At 38.1% G+C, this 20,466-nt stretch overlaps 1 protein-coding gene across 4 annotated transcripts in view; it reads left to right on the plus strand.

Moving 5' to 3' along the window:
• Positions 1-20,466, plus strand: part of Pola1 (DNA polymerase alpha 1, catalytic subunit) — a 309,461-nt gene that overhangs the window by 277,230 nt on the left and 11,765 nt on the right. The window contains exon 37 of one of the 4 annotated variants that reach the window (XM_035450315.1): positions 10,226-10,305. The exons of the other annotated variants lie outside the window; for them this stretch is intronic. Within the exon in view, the coding sequence (XP_035306206.1) occupies positions 10,226-10,290 (65 nt within the window). The 3' untranslated portion in view covers positions 10,291-10,305. Of the gene's footprint in view, positions 1-10,225; positions 10,306-20,466 lie in introns of those variants that run through there. 4 annotated transcript variants of the gene reach the window in all.

Below are 20,466 nucleotides of genomic sequence, written 5' to 3' on the forward strand. Positions count from 1 at the left end.
AATTGTATGTCAGTCACTCTGCTATGTCTCTGTGTTATCTTTACATTTCTACTGCATCTTTACATATATTATATTTACTTTTCATACTTTGCTATATTTTACTGTTTAACCTCCATGATGAAATGGGTCTTAGTACTATTTCAGAGAGAGGAAAAGGAAATGTTAAAGAGGGTACGCGATATAATCAAAATCACGCAACCAGTAAATGAGGGGTAGCAGTTGGTAATAATTGATCATGTATGAGATCAATAACAAAGAAAGTAAAATATTTTTAAAAATTAACTGTGTACTAATTATAATCAATTATACCAACAGTTTACCATTTCTGTCTAATTACAATATAGCACAATAATGATTATGATTATAAATACCATTAAGCAGATCATATTAACTTGGGCAAATTTCTTTTGATTACCAAACAGTCTAAGCCTTTATTATAAATAGGTAGGAGGATGAATAATAACCATAGCTTGTGTTTTATTGAGTATTTACTATATAGCAAGGCATATAGTAAGCTTTACATCTATTTCATTTAGCCTTGTAAAACCAATGCTGACATTAGTGCTATACTAGCAGAGGAACAGGTTGGGTTTGGTTGAAACCTAACCTAATAAATGACACATCCAGCCCTTTACTCTTCTGTCTTCATGTGTACTGAGCCCTTGAACCTTTGCTGATGTGAGCTGCTTTTCTCTTCAAAACTTTCCACGTTTCCTGTGAACTGGATAAATTTATTTTTAAAGTCTCTAAGATTATGTTGCTGTGTATGTAATGAGTAGTTTTAATTTGGTAGATGTAAATGATAATCCTAGCACCCACACAATAGTTTACAACCATCTGTGACTCCAGTGCCAGGGGGGCAATGCCTTCTTCTGACCTCTGTGGATACCAAGCATGTATGTAATCGACATACATTTTGTAGGCAAAATATATACATGAAATAAAAAATATAATAATAACCAAATAAAACTTGATGTAGTTGTTATAGCAAGATTTCTAGCATGATAAAGGCCCCAACATGAGGAACATGGAGGGAGGGAAAATTAACTTTAACCATGTACTAACACATTAATATGCCAAGAACCTGGATCACATGTCAGATTTCATGGTGATATGGAAAAGAGCCAAGTCACATGGAGTTGTAAATGATCCCCTTAAAAGAATGTCTCATTTCCATCAGACCTCTCTTTCAGGGGTTGCATTTAGTAACTGTTTCACAGTGTTAGGGGTTAGAACACCTGATTTCCAATCATAGTGTCTCTTTTAACCACTGAATAGATTACTAACTTGCAAGTTTTCCAACATTAAAATAGGGATAAAAGTTATTTTAACCATTCCTCAAAAAGATATTCTAGCATAAAATAATGACATTGGTAATGTTTCTGTAAAGGTTTTCATGATATATAAACAAAATAAGGTAATGCAGGTACATAGTTGAAGTCCCAAACATAACTTATTTGATACATAATGGCAGTTCTAGAATAACAAAGAACTTATTTGAAATTTTATGTATTTTTTCTTTTAAATCCCTTAAAGACAAAAGGGGACTATGTACTGCATTGTATTGTGTTGGGAAAAATTCCATCTTTAACTACTTAGAAATGACTTGTATCTAATTGTCCACCAAAACTAAAAACTCCTTGCAACATAGATGGTATTTTCACATTACTATAGCCTTCATGACCTAAAAGACTTGGTATATGAAGGAGTTTGTATGGCTTTTAGAGAATTGCCTAGGTGCTGATTAAATGAATTTTGTTCTACATAACAGTCTATCAAAGGGGTGGGTGACCTGTAAAGCCAACCACTTCTGAGAATCAGGTATCAAGGTGTCAGATCACTGGAAATGCTGATTGGTGACCAAGTAGAGAGTGCAGCTTTAATGAGGAAAGCTTCTCAGACTGTCAGATACTGTATAAGCTGGCAAGCCACAGCCGTACTTAATAGTATTCTAATTGAGGGGTAAGTAATTTAGGTAATGTTCAAGTGTTTATTATTATGAAGTATTTTATTTCTCATAGTTATTTTAAAACGAAGTCACAGGTTACATCTTTGACTGTTTTTAAACCTTTAAGGTTTTTTAAGATTTATTTTTAGGGGTCTGTGTCTATGTGTGTACATTAATTGAGTTGGCTATAGAGGTCAGAGGCTTCAGAGTCTCTGGAGTTACAGGCAGTTGTGAGCTGGGTGCTAGGAAGAGAGCTCAAGTCCTCTGCAAGTGTAGTACATGCTCCTAACTGGTGAGCCATCTCCAGCCCTTAAAAACACTTTGATGCAGGCAATTGAATTTTAAACCATGCATGCTAGCCAAAACTAGTAATAAAGTATAGATTATTTCCACTGCCACATAGGGGAAAGTCTCTTCATGGTCTTTGTCAGACAACTCCTGTGCATCTTACTCTCATTCGATAAGCAGAAGGAGAGTTAAGAAGAATGCCGGTGCCACCAACACTGTGTCTCTTATCATAAAACAAGTTATTAAAGAACTCCAGGCTGATCTTCTGACCCTATTTTTTAATCTATTTTGGTGTCCTAGTTTATATCATGCCCTCTTAAAGTATGAAGAATGTTTAATACTGTAAAACACTGCATATGAGGTTTCAACATCAGAGTTCTAAACTGCATTTTAAAAGAACAGTAGTAAACTGGGTGCATGTTCATAAGAGCAGCTAGATAACATGGCAAAATCCAATGGCAATCTTTTCTTCACTCTTGCCCCATTTTTCCTAAGCAAATACACTTAGGGTGCTCTTCAGTGGTAGTGTGTATAAAGGATGGCCTTCCCAAAGAGACTGACAGCCTTAATTTGTTTGATATGTGCAATCATAGTCCGTGTTAAATTCAAAATGCTTGTCCAATCAAGGATTCAATATAGAAAAGAGGCAGTAACAAGCATGCTGCACACTGTAATAAAGAAATCTGTTGATTGAAAACAGTTTGTATATTTTGGAAATGATAGGGAATGTAATTGGTAAGAAAGAAAAGGATAGGGCTTCATAAATAATAGGAAATAGAGCATATTTTTTACTGATAATACTAACTCAATTTAATAACATTTTGGTGTTGAATTTTTGTATTTCAGAAAATAAGTAAGGTGGCTCCTTTTCTTGTACTCTAAATGTCATGATTAATGGAGTGACCTTTTTAGCTTTGTTTTCATTGAGAGCAGCTCTAATGGAGTGAATCTAAGGCAACAATGAGTGATATGTTCCAGCTCATAAGAACTTTCACAGAGTGAGAGGCATTTATTTCCATTTTTAAAATCAAACATTTTAAACTATTTTAGGTACAAATAATATATCAATGTGTGTTTGTGATAGAAGGTCCAAACAATAGGGAAGCATATAGAACAAACTATAACGAGCATCTTCCACCCTCGCTCTCTTGTACACCCCCTCCTTGAATTGTCAAATCCTTCTTGCCTAGCCTCATTGTACATAGATACCTGAATAACAATTTGTGTGCTATTAAGGGGCTGTCATGGTTTTGTTGCTTATGTCATGCTCGAGTTTACTTTTCTAAGACTGCATAGATACATATACTGGAAAAATCAGGTCACACTATGAAGGGTTGATATTAAAAGCTCTCCACAGGAAATGTATTGTTGACTTGAACTTAGAATGAGTTATATAGGACCCTTTTACTGTGAACAATCCTGGGTCACAGGCATCCCATTAGAGCTGCTTAACACAGTTGCCTAGTATCTAGTTTTGTCTTCCCTGCAAAACAAAATTCTCAGCAGTTAAACTTCAATCCCAGTTACCACTTTTACCTGTCCACTTTATCCTGTTTTTCCGTTCTTTTGTCCATACATTTAAAATTCTGAGCCAGGTATGGTAGTATGCACTATAGTACCAGCTATTCAAGAGGCAGAGGCAAGAGAACCACTTGGGTCCATGATTTTAAGCCTCTTGTGCAATATATATAGACCTTACCCACTAAAAATAAATTAAAATATAATATTTCGGCATAAGACTTAGGACTAGTCTCATTTTATAAAAACTGTTCAGATGGTTCTGAGGCTAGACAGCATGTGCAGGCCCCAAGAGATGGAGAGGAGAGAGGCATTCTACCTAGAAAGTTTCACTGTACCATAGTCATAGGTATTCATAATGATAGGATACTATGGCTCACAAAAGTGATTGTATAAACTGGGTGTGGTTACTTACACTTGTATCCCAGCACTTGGACAACTAAAGATAATTTATTGGAATGGCTTATAGGCTGCAGTCCAGCTAATCCAACAATGGCTAGCTGTAAACAGAAGTTCAAGAATCCAGTAGTTGCTCAGTTCACAAGACTATATCTCAGCCAGTTTTCAATATATACTGGAATCCCAAAGGAGTAGGCTTCAATGCCAATGAAGAATGGATATGCTAGCAAGGCAAGGGCATATAGCAGTGGTTCTCAACCCATGGGTCATGACTTTTGGGGGGTCAAACAACCCTTTCACAGGGGGTTGCCTAAGGCCATCAGTAAAACAGATATTTACATTATAATTCATAACAGTAGCAAAGTTAGAGTTCTGACCTAGCAATGAAAATAATAATATGGGGACTGGAGAGATTGCTCAGTGGTTAGAGTACTGCCTGCTCTTCTAGAGGTCCTAAGTTCAATTCCCAGCAACCATATAGTATCTTGCAACCATCAGTTCTTCAGACAGAACACTATATACATAATAAATAAATAAATAAATAAATAAATAAATAAATAGATAAATCTTTTTAAAAGGAAAATAATTTTATGGTTGGGGGCCACCACAGCATGAGGAACTGTATCAAAGGGTTGCAGCATTAGAAAGTTGAGAACTTCTGTTATATAGGCTTCCAGTAGAAGGTGTGGCCTTTCTGCCTCAAAGTCCATATCAAAGATGTGTGTCTTCCCGCCTCAAAGGTCCAGTCTAGAAGTGAATTCACCCAAGCAAAAATAATCTCTGATAGGTGTGCTTTCCATTTCATTGTAGTTCATTCCAGATGTAGTAGGGTTGACCACTCAAGAATAGCCATTACAATACGCCATTCTATTAATATTTTTTTTAAATTGGTCAGATATATATATATATATATATATATATATATATATATATATATATATATAGTTAGTTAGTTAGTTACAGGCCAGCCATGACTACACAATGAGACCTCATCTCAAAAAAAGAAAGGGAAAAAATAATTAAAAACAATTTTTTTAAAAAAATGACAGTAATCTTTTACTCCCTGTTTTTGTTTGTTTGGGGGGGGGATGGTTTTGTTTAAGTGCTGAGGTTAAAGGTATGCACCACCACACCTGGCTTAACTCTCTTGATATATTTTCTGTTACAGTAAATGAATGCCTAAGACTAAGTGATAGATAAGAATATTGGGAAATCTAAGAGCATAGCCAGCATCTGACTGGCTTGTAGTGGAGGCCTCAGGCTATGTCAAGATACAGTGAAAAGGCAGAGGGGTGACTGATTACATACAGAAAAGAGAACATGAAAGGTGTCTGTGCTGATTTTTTTTTGTCAACTTGATATGACCTAGGATCACCTAGAAATGACTCTCAATTAGGGGATTGCCTGGATAAGATTGGCTTAATAGCCATGTCTATGAGGAATCTTCTTGATTGGTGATTAATGTGGGCACTACCATCCCTGGACTTGAGCAGGGACTCAGAGCTTTATAAAGAAGTATGGTTACTACTTCAATTACTTCTTGAGTTCCTGTCATGACTTCCCTCAGTGATGAACTATGACATGGAAGTAAAAGCCAAATAAACCCTTTCCTTCTCCCAAGTTGTGGTTTTTGTTTTTTGGTTTTTTTTTGTCATAATGTGTTTATCACAGCAACAGAAAAGCAAACTAGAAAAGTATCCTTATTGTAATAAGGTTCTGGGAGAATGAGGACCATGTCCTGCAACAGTGAAATGAACACTGCCTTCATAACACAAAAACCTCTTAAATATCCCACCATCTCTCAACACCATTATATCATGAGTTTTGGAGAACACAAATAATAACCAAACCATAGCAGCTTATTAACCATCTTACTGATATAAACAAAATGCCCAGTTCCTTGCATTTGTTTTATGTAAATTGGATTTTACTATATAGAAATTAGTTCACAGTAAAAGGTAAATTGTGATATTTAATATACATTATCAAATTAAGTTTGGCATATAAGAAGAATTTATTTTATTAGTAAAATCTCTGGGATTGACTACGTTTTTTTTTCTTCTGGGCATTAGCAGTATAGCACTTTTGAATTTGGGTTTACTCTGTGGTTGTCCCTTTATTTAATTTCATAAAATACATATTAAGCATCTTCTCTGTGGTGGTTTGAAAGAAAATGACCCCCATTGGAAGTGGTACTATTAGGAGGCGTGGCCATTTTGGAGTAGATATTGCCTTGTTTGAGGAAGGGTATCACAGTGGAGGTGGGCTTTGAGGTCTCATTTATGCTCAAGCCATGTCCAGTGTCTCAGACTACTTTCTGTTGCCTGCCTATCAAGATGTAGGACTTTCAGTTCAAGCACCGTGTCTGCCTTCATGCCACATGTTACATCATGATAATAATGGACTAAACCTCTGAAAACGTAAGCCACCCCAATTAGATGTTTTCCTTTATAAGAGTTGCTGTAGTCGTCGTGGCTCTTCACAGCAATAGAAACCCTAAGACAATTAAGTATATGTTAAATATCCTCTCTATGCCATATTTTATACAAATAGACAAATAAGATAGTGTCCTTGTCTAAGAATTCATAATCTAATGGTGGAGAGAAGGTCTATATAGAAGAGTTCTTGAAGGTGGAAACATGGCTCAAAGGTTGGGATCACTGGCTGCTCTTGCAGAGCATCTGGGTTCAGTTTCCTGAATTAACATGGCAGCTCCCAACCATCTGTAATTTCCAGCTCTAGGGGATCACAGCTACCTTTGGACCTCCAAGGGAACCAAACATGCACATGTTGCACATACATCCTTACATATGTACATACATTCAAGCAAACACTCATACACATAAAAACAAACATTTAAAAAAAAAACAGGGGCCCTTCTGTAAATGTAGCAGAATGCTTTATCCACGTCTTGCAGCAAAGTGTGTTAACATCAAAGCTGAGATAATAGGCAGACCTTTGCACTTGTAATGATAGTATGCATATATCCACACATAGAAAAAGGAAGCCACTGTGGTATGCTGTTCTACTCCCTGAACTTTTTCCTAAGTACATTAGTCAGCTTTGCATGAATGTGACAAAATATCTGAGTTTCATCAACTTATAAATAGAAGAGGTTTATTTTGACTCACAGGTTTAGAATTTCAATATTTTAGCCTGTCGACCCTTTTGGTTCAGAACCTGTGACAGAACAGGACAGCATGGTGGAGTGGGTGGAAAGCCAAGCCACTTACTTATCCTCCTTGCTGATATGCAGAAAACAAAAAAATGGGGAGGGGGGCTATGGATACAACTCAGTCAGAATGCATTCCTGGCATGTTTGACAAAGCCATGGTTTTATAATCCCAGCACTGTATAAGCCAGCATGATGGCACATGTCTATAATGCCAGTTCTCAAGTAATCGAGATGGGATCATAAATAAATGTATCCTCAACTACATAGTAAATTTGAAGTCAGCCTCGGCTACATGAGATCCTGTTTCAAAAAAAGAAAAAAGAAGGGGCTGAAGTCCTACACGCACCTTGAAAAGCACACCACCCCTCTTATTAATAAAGGTGTTATGATAAGCTGGGCTGTGGTGGCGCACGCCTTTAATCCCAGCACTCAGGAGGCAGAAGCAGGCGGATCTCTGAGTTTGAAGCCAACCTGGACTACATGGTGAGTTCCAGGACAGCCAGAGCTATGTAGAGAGAACATGTTACCCCCCCCCCAACAAAAGACCTTAAACTAGGTTCCACCTCTTGGGTTTTGAGATGTCCCAATTGCACCAAGCTGGGGGCTAAACCTGTAACAGCACATGTGCCTTTGGGGAACATTTCACACCCAAACTAGCAATAACCTACCATTTAATGTTTTTACTAATTCTTGATACTTATGTAATTAATTGTAGGTCTATAAGTACTTTGAAAGAACACTAATGCAGTTTTTGTGTTTTAAAGCACCTGTTAGGCATACACAAAAGACACATACTTAAGTAGATATGGGTATGGATTAAAAACCAGAGGGGTTTTTTTAGTATTTGCTTATTATTTTAACTCATTTTTACAAATCCTTTACCCATACATTTTCAGCAGATTAATTTAGTTACAAACTAATTTGATTTCATTAACACCTACCTGTACAAAAAGTTCTGTGTTCCTCTCCACTGAAGCGAACCAGCTCATAAAAGACATTGTCCATGACTCAGGGTGAAAATACAAGAGGGTCTGAGAATGTGGCTCAATGGTTAAGAGTACTTGTGGCTTTTCCAGAGGACCCAAGTCATAGAAGATCCACTTGAGAAGGATGACCATATGAAAATGTTATGAGTATATTCAGTCTTGAGCCCTCTCTGTTGTTGAATGTCCCATAGTTAGAGGGGATCTGTTTGTTTTGGATCCTGTGCAGCCAATGGTGCCTGACACACTTACAACATAGACTGTCGCCAAGCAGTGGTGGCCATGTCTTTAATCCCAGCACTTGAGAGCAGAGACAGACTGTGAGTTTGAAGCCACCCTGGTCTACAGAGTGACTTCCAGGACAGTCAGGACTGTTACACAAAGAAACCCTGTCTCGAAAAACAAACAAAACAAAACAAAAACATGGACTGTCATGTACTTGGGTGCCAGGGAATTAAGCAAAGGTGTCCATCTTTACCTGTTCATCAGAATTGCAAAAGGGTCTAGTCACACACTGAAATTGGAATCACATGGTGTACACTGTTCTTAAAATTCAATTAAATTCAAAAAGCAAAACAAAAACTTATAACCCTGGCTCTCCTAAAGCTGAGATAGAAAGATCACCTGGGCTATGTAGTGAGGCATACTTTTAAAAAGAAGAGGAATAGAAGAGCAACCATTATGACTAAAAAGAAGAGTTCAGGGCTGGAGAGATAACTGGCTGCTTTTCCAGAGGACCCAGGTTGAATTCCCAGCACCCACATGGCAGGGCACAACTGTCTGTAACTCCAGTTCCAGGGGATCCAATACCTTCACACAGACATACAGGTAAAATACAAGGCACATAAAAAAAATGAAAAAGAAGAGTTCAGAGGTTCTTTGACTACAGAGCCTGGACAACCACCTGGCTTTGTCCCTTTCTCCCATCTCACTTTCTCGATTTATGCATCACCCTATTCCATTTCTCCTTTGAGGGAGATAGATTTTCTCTGCTTGTCATGGCTACAATGTGCTCAGAATTTGCTTATCCTGTAGTTCCCAGAACCAGAAGCCTGAGCTAAAAAAGGATCTCTATCCTTCTCCAAACCAGTTCTGAATCCCTGGCTAAGACCACTAGCAGCACTTTACAAGCTAATTGGTTGGAGCTCACTATATGAATAGGGAAGGAGTCCAATGGTCAGAAAATGGTTGCCACCTACCCGGCTGCCACAAGTTTATTGCTTACTCTTATATAACCAAAGTCCTGATAAATCTTTCTGATTGGCTCTGACAAAGTGACAGAATTTTTTAAAGAACTTTTTCTGAGAAGCCAAGGAATCTATAAAAACCAGCAGGCTTGCAGAATTGACAGCTTGCTTGGTGATAATTAGCTGATGTAGTTGACAGGGTATCAGGTTCTTCATCTGTTTTCCTTGTCATTCTTTTATGTCCTGGATGGTGAAGAAGGAACCTTAGTAAACAAAGAAGCTTCTATTTCCACCAGAGAGCAAGTAGGTAATGTCTGTTGGCATATCTGGTAAAAACATGTGATAGTATTACGGGACTTACTCTGAGTTTTTCTACTGGCTTATCCCTACCAGCTTTGAGCTGTATCTGTACAAAGGCAGCTCACTTTCATATTCTGGATCATTTTTTAAATTTAGTTGTGTATGTGGGGTGTGGTGTGTGTGTGTGTGTGTGTGTGTGTGTGTGTGTGTGTGTGTGTGTGTGTGTGTGTGTGTAGAGGACATCCGATTCCTGGAAATGGAGTTACTAATGGTTGTGAGCAGCCATGTGGATGCTAAAAACTGAACCTGAGTCCTCTGCAAGAGCGGCAAATCCTCTTAACCACTGAGCCATCTCCCCAGTGCCTTTAGGGTTTGTTCTTGGCCTTTGTCCTTGTGCAACTCTAATGGATCCTCCTTCTTCCTGAAGGTACCCAAGGATTGAGCCTACAATGGCCTACTGCCTCTCCAGGCTTGTCCACTCAGTGCAGGTGATTTTCTCCTCTTGTTATTCACATTTGCTTTCTTCATGACTTCACTCCATCAGGAGCCTTCCCTGGAAGTTTCTATCTTTCTCCAGTGACTATAAGCATTATATTGGTTTCTGTCATTGACCAAAAGAAAGCCATCAGCTTCTTTTGTTACCATTCCTTCTCCTGGCAGTGCCCATTTTTAGAGCAAGCAAGATATCATAAATTAAGAGTTTGAGTGGATTTTCCTGGGCCCATTTACCTTGATTATCTCACTGTGCATCTGCATTCCTATTTTCTTTTTCCTCATTAATCCCACCCTCCAAGAGTAGGTATCTCATTTGTGAAAAGTAGTCACTATCATTTTCATGACAGGAAAAATTCTTCCACTAAAATGTGTCTCCAAGGAAAAATTTAATAAAGTTTTGGGACATAGTTCCCAGTTCCTTGTCAAAGCCTGTAATAGGCACACAATAAAGAATCACTGAGCTGACTGAGGCAGGAAGAATATCATATGTTTGAATACAGCATGATTTCCAGATTAGCCCTGTGCTTTGGAGTATGACCCTGTGTTTAACAAGAACCCAAACATATATTAGTCTGAAATGTCAGTAGGTTGACAAGCCCTTATTTTTTAAAAAGATAGTTTAATGAAATTGAACTTTTCTCTCTTTTTAAGATTTATTTATTTATTTATCATGTGTATAGTGCATGCCAGAAGAGGGCACCAGATCCCATTACAGATGGTTGTGAGCCAACATGTAGTTGCTGGGAATTGAACTCAGGACCTCTGGAAGAACAGTCAATGCTCTTAACCCCTAAGCCATCTCTCCAGCCCGACAAGCCCTCATTTTTAGCTAGTGAAGTAAATATGTAGAGTGAGCTGGTAAACACAGATTGGGGGCCACTGTGCTGCTGCTAAGGAAAGCCTAGATAGTATTTTGTCAATTCAAAGAAAACTAGTAACAGTAAATGCAGCAACAATTTTTTCGGTCTTCACATAATTAATATTTTAGAAAATTAGTTGTATTATGTATCTGTGGCACAGAGTTTTATTTATTAAATCTATTTGTAACATAGTAAACTTATTACATGCTTACATGGATATATATGGTTTGCAAAACAGAGGAGTAAAAGATAAATGTCATTTTAGATCTTTGAAAACCATTTAACTTTCTGGCTTAACAGAAACAGCTGATGTCTAATCTCCGCTTTTGCATTCAGTCTGGCAGCACATATCATGGGAGCCTCTGGAAATTTCATCGTAGTCCCATGAGAGAATGAGGGCCAAAAAGCCAATAATGTCTTAGAATACTTTTTGAAAGCATCTTGATCTTGGAAAACCCCTTCGTGGGACTTGGGGCCTCCCCAGAGGTCCCTCCCACCCCCACACTTGGGGAAATGCAACTCTAGACCTAAGGAGTCCATCATAGGAATGGGAAAAATGAAATGTACCTGTATTTTCACTGATCTTCTAACTGGTATTTAGCATTATCTTCAATTATGAATGGAGGCCTCAAAATACCTTGGTACTACCATTATCTGTGATTTAGTCACCAAAAGAATCAAGGACATTTTCAGGTCACGTTACAGTTGTTGCAGATAACTTAAATACCACATGTATTCATTATTGCTTTGAAACTTCAGTTACCACAGTGCTACATTTTATCTGTAATACCTTAATAAGAACATACATTACTATACTACATTTAAGCTCTTTAAATATTATGATAAATGTGTTCCACTATAATTGCTTTACTCTGCAATTCTGTTTTTAATTTTAACTTTAAAAAAAAACTTGAGAATTTAGTGATATAGCTTAGTGGTAGAGCGCTTGCCTAGCATACATAAGACTGATGGGATCTGAGAGTTTTAATAATTAGACTGTGAAGAGGGCCTTGATTGATATAAAACCCTGTTCTAGAAAATTAGACCCCAAGAAGGTCATCCCTTGACCATTTGGGTAAGATAGTGTGTCCTCAAAGCAAGTTGAAATAGGGGGTGTTCTAAGAACACAATTGCTAAACCCCAGGTAGGGACCACCTGAGACAGTCAACTCTAGTCTTCTAGCCACCCCACCTACCCTGCTGCTTCAGAACTGCGTGGAGTCCTTTAACCTCAGCCCTGGTTAGGGAGCCCCTCCCCCTAGAAACAGTTCTCTTGCCTGCCTTACAGCTACCCAACCCACTCCTCAATCTCAGTCGCAGGGGGACTCTTACCCCACCCACAGAACCAGACTGCTACCCAAATGCTTTGGGACCTCATAGTGTCCTGGAACCTTGATACCAGATAGGGACCCCAACCAGGCCTCCACCCCACCCACCTCCATCTAAAGATGGTGTGATATCCTGAACCCTACTCCCACTAAGCAATGTCACTGTGACCATAGCCTCTGTCACCATGACCTTAGCCCCTGCCACCCAAAAACCACAGGTAGAACTTGGTAAGACCTCCATAGATTTCTGAAGATCAACAGTGGGAATCTTCTAAACATAAAGTCTACTCTTGGGGCTGGAGAGATGGCTCAGCAGGCAAGAGCACTGACTGCTCTTCTAGAGGACCCAGGTTCAATTCCCAGCACCCACATGGCAGCTCACACCTGTCTGTAACTCCAGTTCCAGAACTGGCCTCATACAGACATACAGGCAAGCAAAACACCAGTGGATATTAAATAAACATAAATTATTTTTTAAAAGATAATCTGCTCTTGAACCCAGAAATTACATCTACTCCTAGCTGATCTGAGGCTACACAGAGTAGCCCCAGGATCAAACTCTGAGCACCATTCAGTTGGTCCACAACCTGACAAGTTGGAGTAACAGAAAAGATCCAGATACTCAACCAAGGTGACACCAGATATCCATAGTAAAACAAAAAACAAACAAAACAAAAGCAACTCCATAACTCCAGGTGTTTAGGTCCCACCACAAAAACACAGCATTAATAACCAAGAAAATATGTCTCTTCCAGAAATTAGCACCTCTGGCATAATGTCTCCTGGAGGAAAGCAACTTAACTGATGCACAAGGCAGTGCTTTTGAAATAGCAACTCTAAATTTTAATGTTCAAGGACCTCAAAGAGGATATAAATAAATGCCAAAATGGAGACTGCAAAGACACAAACAGTTGAATGAAAACTATTCAAGATATGAGGTTGGAATTGAATAAAGAGAATAAAGAAAAGCCAAACAAAACTCAAAATGGAAAACTGAGGAAGTCAAACAAAAAGCTCAGAGGATACCATCACCAATAGACTCTAGAGAATATTAGGTCTTGAAGTCACTGTAAAGGAATTGGATCACTCAACCAAAGAAAATATTAAATCAAAAAATAAATAAACAATAGAAAATGCAGGAACTCTGGGCAGTATAGAAAGAACAAACCAATGAACCATAGGTATAGAAAGCACAGAAAATATTTTCAAGACAATCATAGAAGAAAACTTTCTAAATCTAAAGAAAGAGTCGTCTGTCAGGGTACAAGAGGCATACAAAACACCAAAATAGGGCCAGAAAAGAAACTTGCCACATCACATAATAATCAAACTGAGCAAAGAAAGGATATTGAAAGCTACAAAAGGGAGAGAGAGAGAGAGAGAGGGAGGGAGGGAGGGAGGGGGAGGGAGGAGGGAGGGAGGGAGGGAGGGAGGGAGGGGGCAGCATGATTTTGTAAGCCAGAAGAGCCTGGACTGATGGTCTGTAAGTCCTAAAAGACCACAGATGCCAACCTAGACTATTATAGCTAGTACTACCAATTCTTATCAAAGGAGAAAGAAGAACCTGCAATGATAAAAACATACTTGAGGAATTTATGTCCAGTAATCCAACTATACAGGAGATACTAGAAAGGGAATACATAGGTCTGAAGATTAAACACCCTCAAGAGAGCACAATTCCAGAAGCTAAGCAAAACAGGTCTAAGAAAGCACTGCAACAAAATAGTAGGAAATAATAAACATAGTTCAATAGTTATAGTAAGTTATTGACGCTCTCAATTTTGCAATAAAAAGACACAGACTAAGATTAAGAAATCAAGTGCCAGTGACAATAGTCTGCTTATGTCCCCAGTGTGTATATGCACAGTTTTCAAAAATTACCCTGCATCTTAAAACATACACATTTTAGAAAGAGTCCCTTCACAAGTTCTTATAGTTCACCTAATTAACTCCATTTTTCTCCACAAATTCAGTGACCTCAAGTGTTAGAAAGCCAAGATGTTCCTGTCATTTTTAAATGTTAATAAAGCTTTCCAAGTACTCCTAAAACAAAACACAGAAATTGGCACAAAAATGATTGCTTCTAAAAGGGATGCGAGATGTGTGGGAGACTTGGTCGATTGATTTTTTAATAACATAATGAAACAGAAGTTGAGTATGGAGAGCTAGGGATATAGCTCAGTTGGTAGAGTGCATACCTAGCATACACAAAGCTCCACCTACAACTGTGTCAGGAATCCCACCTGTAATCACAACTTTAGAGAGCAGGAGGTACTCCCAGATAATCATAAATTCAAAGTCATTCTTGGCTACATAGTAAATGGGATGGCTGCCTGGGATACATGAGACCCTTCCTCAATACCTAAATGAATGTATAAACAAATGATTAACTTAAGAAAGAAAGGACATGGAGATGGGTGGGTGGGGATATGGGAATGATCTAACTGAGGGGAGTTGTGGAATGGCAAAAACTGTTCAGAATATATTGTATGAAATTTTTTTGCAATAAAAGTTGAATATGGCTGCTAAATCTTTTTCCTGTCTTCAAAAGCAACCACTTATAAATCCTGCTGCTGTTCTTTTTGATACTTCTCTCTTTATCTCTAACAGACACAAAATGCATTATGCAGTCATTTCTACCCATCTGTACCCTGCAGGACTTCGATGCCCATACTTCCTCATTCAGATATGGCCCAGTTCTGATGGGTTAGTAGCCAGTATGGACCTATACCATTTCTTTCCCACCCTTTCTAAGCTTGCCCTTAATCCAGTTCACACATAGCTGATACTTCTGGGCTAATAACCTTCATGGCCTGATGCCTAGCTGTTCACCTGGAGATCTACTATTTTCTGGGCATTGACTTCATGCAGCACTTACTTTGAAAGCTGTGTATCCTAGATTCTGTGTTCTTTTTGTTTACTTTCTCTTGGAGAGTGATAAAGGATGTTTTCAGTAGCTCCCTGAAAAAGAATACGTGGCAAATGAAGTTTGGAGAACTTTGACTTGAATTGTCTTTAATCTACTCTCATGTCTATTCAGTAGTTAGATACAGCTTTGTAGGTTAAAATTTGTTTTTGTTTTGTTTTCATAATTTTGAAAATACAATTCTTTTTTTCAATATTTCTTCTGAGAATTTGCAAGCCTTTCTGAGTCCCAGTCTTCAAATTTGTAATCTTTTGCATTATGTTGATTGGTTGGCTGCTTGGTTTTCATAAGAAAATTGTAGAATTTCCTTTATACCCAGTGCATGGGCATTCATTGCAGAGTATTTTTGTCAGAGATGGTTTTCCTTTGTGGTACTGTCTACCTAATGGACTCTTTCCAGTTTGGAAAGTTGAGCCATATAGTTCTGGGAAATTTTCCCAAACCTTTTCTCATTTCTCCACCACAATTTCTATAATAATTAGAGTTGTTTTACTTTTTATTTTGTGGTGCTAAGGATCAAACTCAAGACCTTTTGAATGCTAGGCCAATATTCTATCATCCAACTAGGCTTTTTATTTTTGTGTAGTAATACTGGTTGGTTGGTTGGTTGGTTGGTTGGTTGGTTGGTTAGTTGGGTATTTGTTGTTGTTTTGTTTTGTTTTGAAATAGCATCTCTTGTAACCCAGACTGGCTTTGAACTCCTGATTATTCTGTCTCCACATCCTAAATGCTGAAATTATAGGGCTCTTCCAACACCATACCTAGTTACTTTTGTTGTTTTTTGAAACAGGGTTCCATGTAGGTAAGGCTGGCCTCAAACTCAAATGAGTAGCCAAGGTTAGCCTTAAATACTTGATCCTCCTGCCTGTCATCAAGTGTTAGGATTATAAACATGAATCACCATAGCCAATGAACTCAGTGCCTTTTACTATAACAAGCTTTGCTTGTTCCTGATACACTTCATGATTGTAATCTTCCGATAACTTAAGGTCTGTTTTCATGAGCTGGTCAAATTCTCCAGAGAAGAATAGCCTATTAATGCCATTGGGGGAATGGGATGAAGGTGAGGGGCAGCTCAGGCATGTTGACTCCTTTCCAACATCACTGAGAAGATAAATGTGCCATTGAAACACTGAAGTTACTACCTCTATACAAAGAAACACGTTGGCAAAATGGCAAGAAGCAGATTCAGTCGAATCTGTTTGGCCACAAATATGACTCTTCTTCTATATGTCAGCTCATCTTTTGCAAATGGCTTTTCTTTTTAACAGAATGTGTCTTGATTTGATTTGACCCACACATCAGGCAGTTATGCTACAGTAAGGGTTCTGCTATCTACTTGTTTACAAAGTGTACATCCTGCATGTAAGGAAAATATGGAAAATGAAAATAAAAACACCTAAAAAGAGTGCTTCCACTTATGTTAATCAAGGGGCGACTGCTGCCATTACCCAGGCGCTGTCATATAGTTGGCTAAGCAGGGCCACAGGGGCCTGGAACAAGAATTAAGAGTCATACTGGAAGTGGCGCTGCCTCTGTTTAGGTGAAAAGCCACTTTGGCAAGTGGAATAAAATGTACAGAGTCGGGTGAGATTACAAGGGACATTTTGCCTCTTGAGTTTGGAATGGGAAAATGAGCTACACCCCACTAATATCATGCACTATGGGAAGAGATCTTGACCCTGCATTTTTCCATTTCTTCCCCTTTTTAGATGGTAATTTCCCTTTAGGAATTCGGGTTTCTCTGTTATATCCATTAATAGGGAGATGGAAAGAGAGTCGCAAATTAAAATCATTTTATTGTAAGTGTCAATGCCTTTTCAACTATGTACTTCCCTTTGTAGAACTAAGTCAGAAAATCATTCAAGTGAAGACTATGCATTTTGATGTTAAGAGATTCCACTCTTACAGGATAGACAACCAGTTAACAACATGAAATGAGGTTGTGATGGTTTTTGAAATGAAATAATGTTTGATAGAACTTCAAGTTTCTCTATGAACCTTGACCACATTGTAGGTACCTTAGGAGGAGGGGAGTTCTGTCAAGCACAGGATTATACCAGGAAGAAAAATTAATCTAAATACTAAGGGAAGAAGCCTGTGTTCTCTTGCATGATATTTAGCAGCAAGAGCAAGGAGAGGGATGTTTCTTTCTTTGTGTAATGTGCAGTAGTTACAATAAACACAAGATTTCCAAATCTCAGAGGACTCTCTTGACAGTTGCTTGATAACAGCTTTTTTCATTCCATAGTTTTGACAGTTTGTGTGTGTTGCCATATCTAGTGTAAACTAAAACATCACTGTCATTCTGCTTTTCTTTTGTATGTGGCTCTTTTTTTTTCTGTCTTTAGGATAATGAAAAAGATGGGCTTTTCACTTGTAGACTAGAGTAAGGCAAGTTGTGTGTGGAGATTAACGTGTGTTTATAAGTTTTGAAAGATTCAAGTTGACAGCAGAACACTGCTTTAAATAATTTTTTCTCCATATTGCCTCAGTAAAATTATTGGTAGGTTGTGTAAGTTTTCTCTTAATCGTTCGATAAATAGCAAATCTTAGGCCTCTGTGGGGGACCTGCATTATTTATCAGTAGTTACTGAAAAACCAGTGACTACAATAAACATCTCTAGTGCTTCTGGCTATGCAGTCTTAAACAAATGGTAAGTAATCAGCCAGCCCCTTTTGCTTTTGTCAACATTTTGTCCTTCCCCACCTCATTGCTCTCTGTCCTCAAGGCTGCTTCCCTCTCCATCCCACCTGCTTCTGTTGGGTTTATAGTTAAAATGCCTCACTGGTTTGATTCCACAATAACAGGATATCATTGGTGTTGTTTGTTTACCTGCTCTTCATTTTTCTCAGTAAATGTAGGACCTAAATTGCATCTGTGCTGTGGGAGAGACTAAAAGGTAGGTGAGGGTCTTGGAGCATGAGTCAGGATCAGAGCAGTGTTTTCTCATCAAATGCAAACTCTTATCCTCTAATCCAGGAATGAGTCCATACCTGAGAGACACCTACACACACCCAGCAACCTTTGAGTTGGAGAAATCTCCATGAGGTTATTTTGCCATCAAACAGAGTTTGCTGTAGCGTAGCAAAGTTCCCAATGCCGTCATCTGGCATGTTACAGACAAATTCCAATTACTTTTCTACTTCGAGCTATTGTTAAACACTACAAGCTAGCTGACAGTAAAATTATAAATACAGGTGTTGTCACACTACACTATAATCAGAATTTTAATTTGAATTTTCATTTGTAAAGCCTTTTTTTTTCCACGTGAAAATAGGAATAGAATTAGTTTTATTGACAGTAAAAAGACATTTTGAAAGCTTCCTAAATCATTACCTGTATTTAGCAGGAGGAAAAATTGTATATGTCCATGTAAAAAGAAGAGTTTTATTATCACATATTTACTCATTATATTTGGTGGTAAATAAAACGGGAAAGACGTGTTTGACATATGATTGATGGAACTCACTGGGTTTTTGCTTCATCAGAACAATAGACAGACATAAATATATATTTTGCTTTTGTTTTGTTCGGCTGTAACTAATGCAGACCTGTAGACAAAATCTTCTAGCAAATTAAGTACAGCCTGTTGGGAGTCTGCATGCAATGCTATAAACTTTTTATTTGGCAATTTTCTCTTCTCACCCAGATTCCTCATCTGTGGAACTCTGCCCCCCCCCTTTTCGTGGTGGTTGGAGTAGGTTCCCCCTTCTCAAGTCCCTTTTTTTCCCTCAAGGCATTTAGTGTCGTGTCTGCCAGATTTCAGTGATGAGCAGCGAATTGCTTTTAAAGTGGGCATTATGCCAGTTCAGCAGCACAATGGAAAACCAATCTTCCACCATTCTACTTTTGATGCTGTTATTGTAGCATTTTAGATAACTGCTGCCACAAAAAAAAAGAAAGAAAGAAAAAAAGATGTGCTCAATTGCTACCAGTTAGTCAAGTTAAATCCAGAGTAGCATTAAAATTACTCTGAAAACTGTTTGTCAGAGGTCATGTGCCGTCGGTGGCTGCTGCACATAGGATGGATATTCTGTTCGGGTGGGGGTTTTCCCCTTTATTATTACTGTGACTGACCAGCTCTCTAAATAGCCCTTCACTACCTGTTTACTTATTGTCTTCACCTCCTTGTTGAAAAAATGTGTCAAGCAGAAATGTTGAAAAGTTTCTTTAAAGTGCTGGAAATAGCAGGAGAGTGAGTTGTTCAGGGTGCTAGAGTTTGTACAGTGTGAAAGCAAAAAAAAAAAAAAGTAGGGGGAGAGCAGGAACATAATTCTCTGGTTTCTATAGCAAGATTACTGTTTTCTTCTTTTTATCTTCACTTTTCAACCACTGGGTTCACTATTCTACTTTTTTTTTTTTAATCGCACAAGTGGAATTTATCCTTTCTCTATCTCAAGTCCCCTCCCCCCTTTGCTGGCTTTGCTTGTGAATGAAAGGGATGTCTACTGTGGCTATAGGACAGATGTTGTATTTGATGTATTTTGGAGAGTCGTATTTTAGGCCAATAGATGGGCTATTTAGAGGATGGCAGTAACAGTATGCTTGAAGCTTACTTCACTTCTTCAGAATTAAACTTTTAAAATTATATAAATAACTCCAATCTCTGCTCAAAATAATTGAATGATGCCTTGTTGGCTGCATTGTGGTGATAATAAAAGTAACCCAGTCTTCTGAACTGTGTTTCTTCTAAAGAATGTATCTCTCTTTATGTTCATATGGTGGCTTGTGAATTTTTCTTTGTCTTAATCATGTCTGTAGGAACATCAGACACTAAGCCCTAAGGAGGCAGGCCTTTTGAAATCTTTTTTGTTCATTCCTATATTCACAGGATTTAGAACAGTATCTAGCACATAATAGACATTCAGCAAATTTTTGTTGAATGAAGCAACAGTTCAAGCAAGCTTCTGTGTGTTAAAATGTGATGTATTTACTTACCTATGAATGTTTCTCTTCAATTCAAGTGCTAAACTGTGAGAAATATAGCAGCCATATTAACTTATTTTTTTTAGTTTCCCTCCTTACCCTTTGGCAAATTATAAATGACACCCAGTCA

Source organism: Cricetulus griseus, chromosome X (assembly GCF_003668045.3).
Source record: "Cricetulus griseus strain 17A/GY chromosome X, alternate assembly CriGri-PICRH-1.0, whole genome shotgun sequence".
NCBI lineage: Eukaryota > Metazoa > Chordata > Mammalia > Rodentia > Cricetidae > Cricetulus > Cricetulus griseus.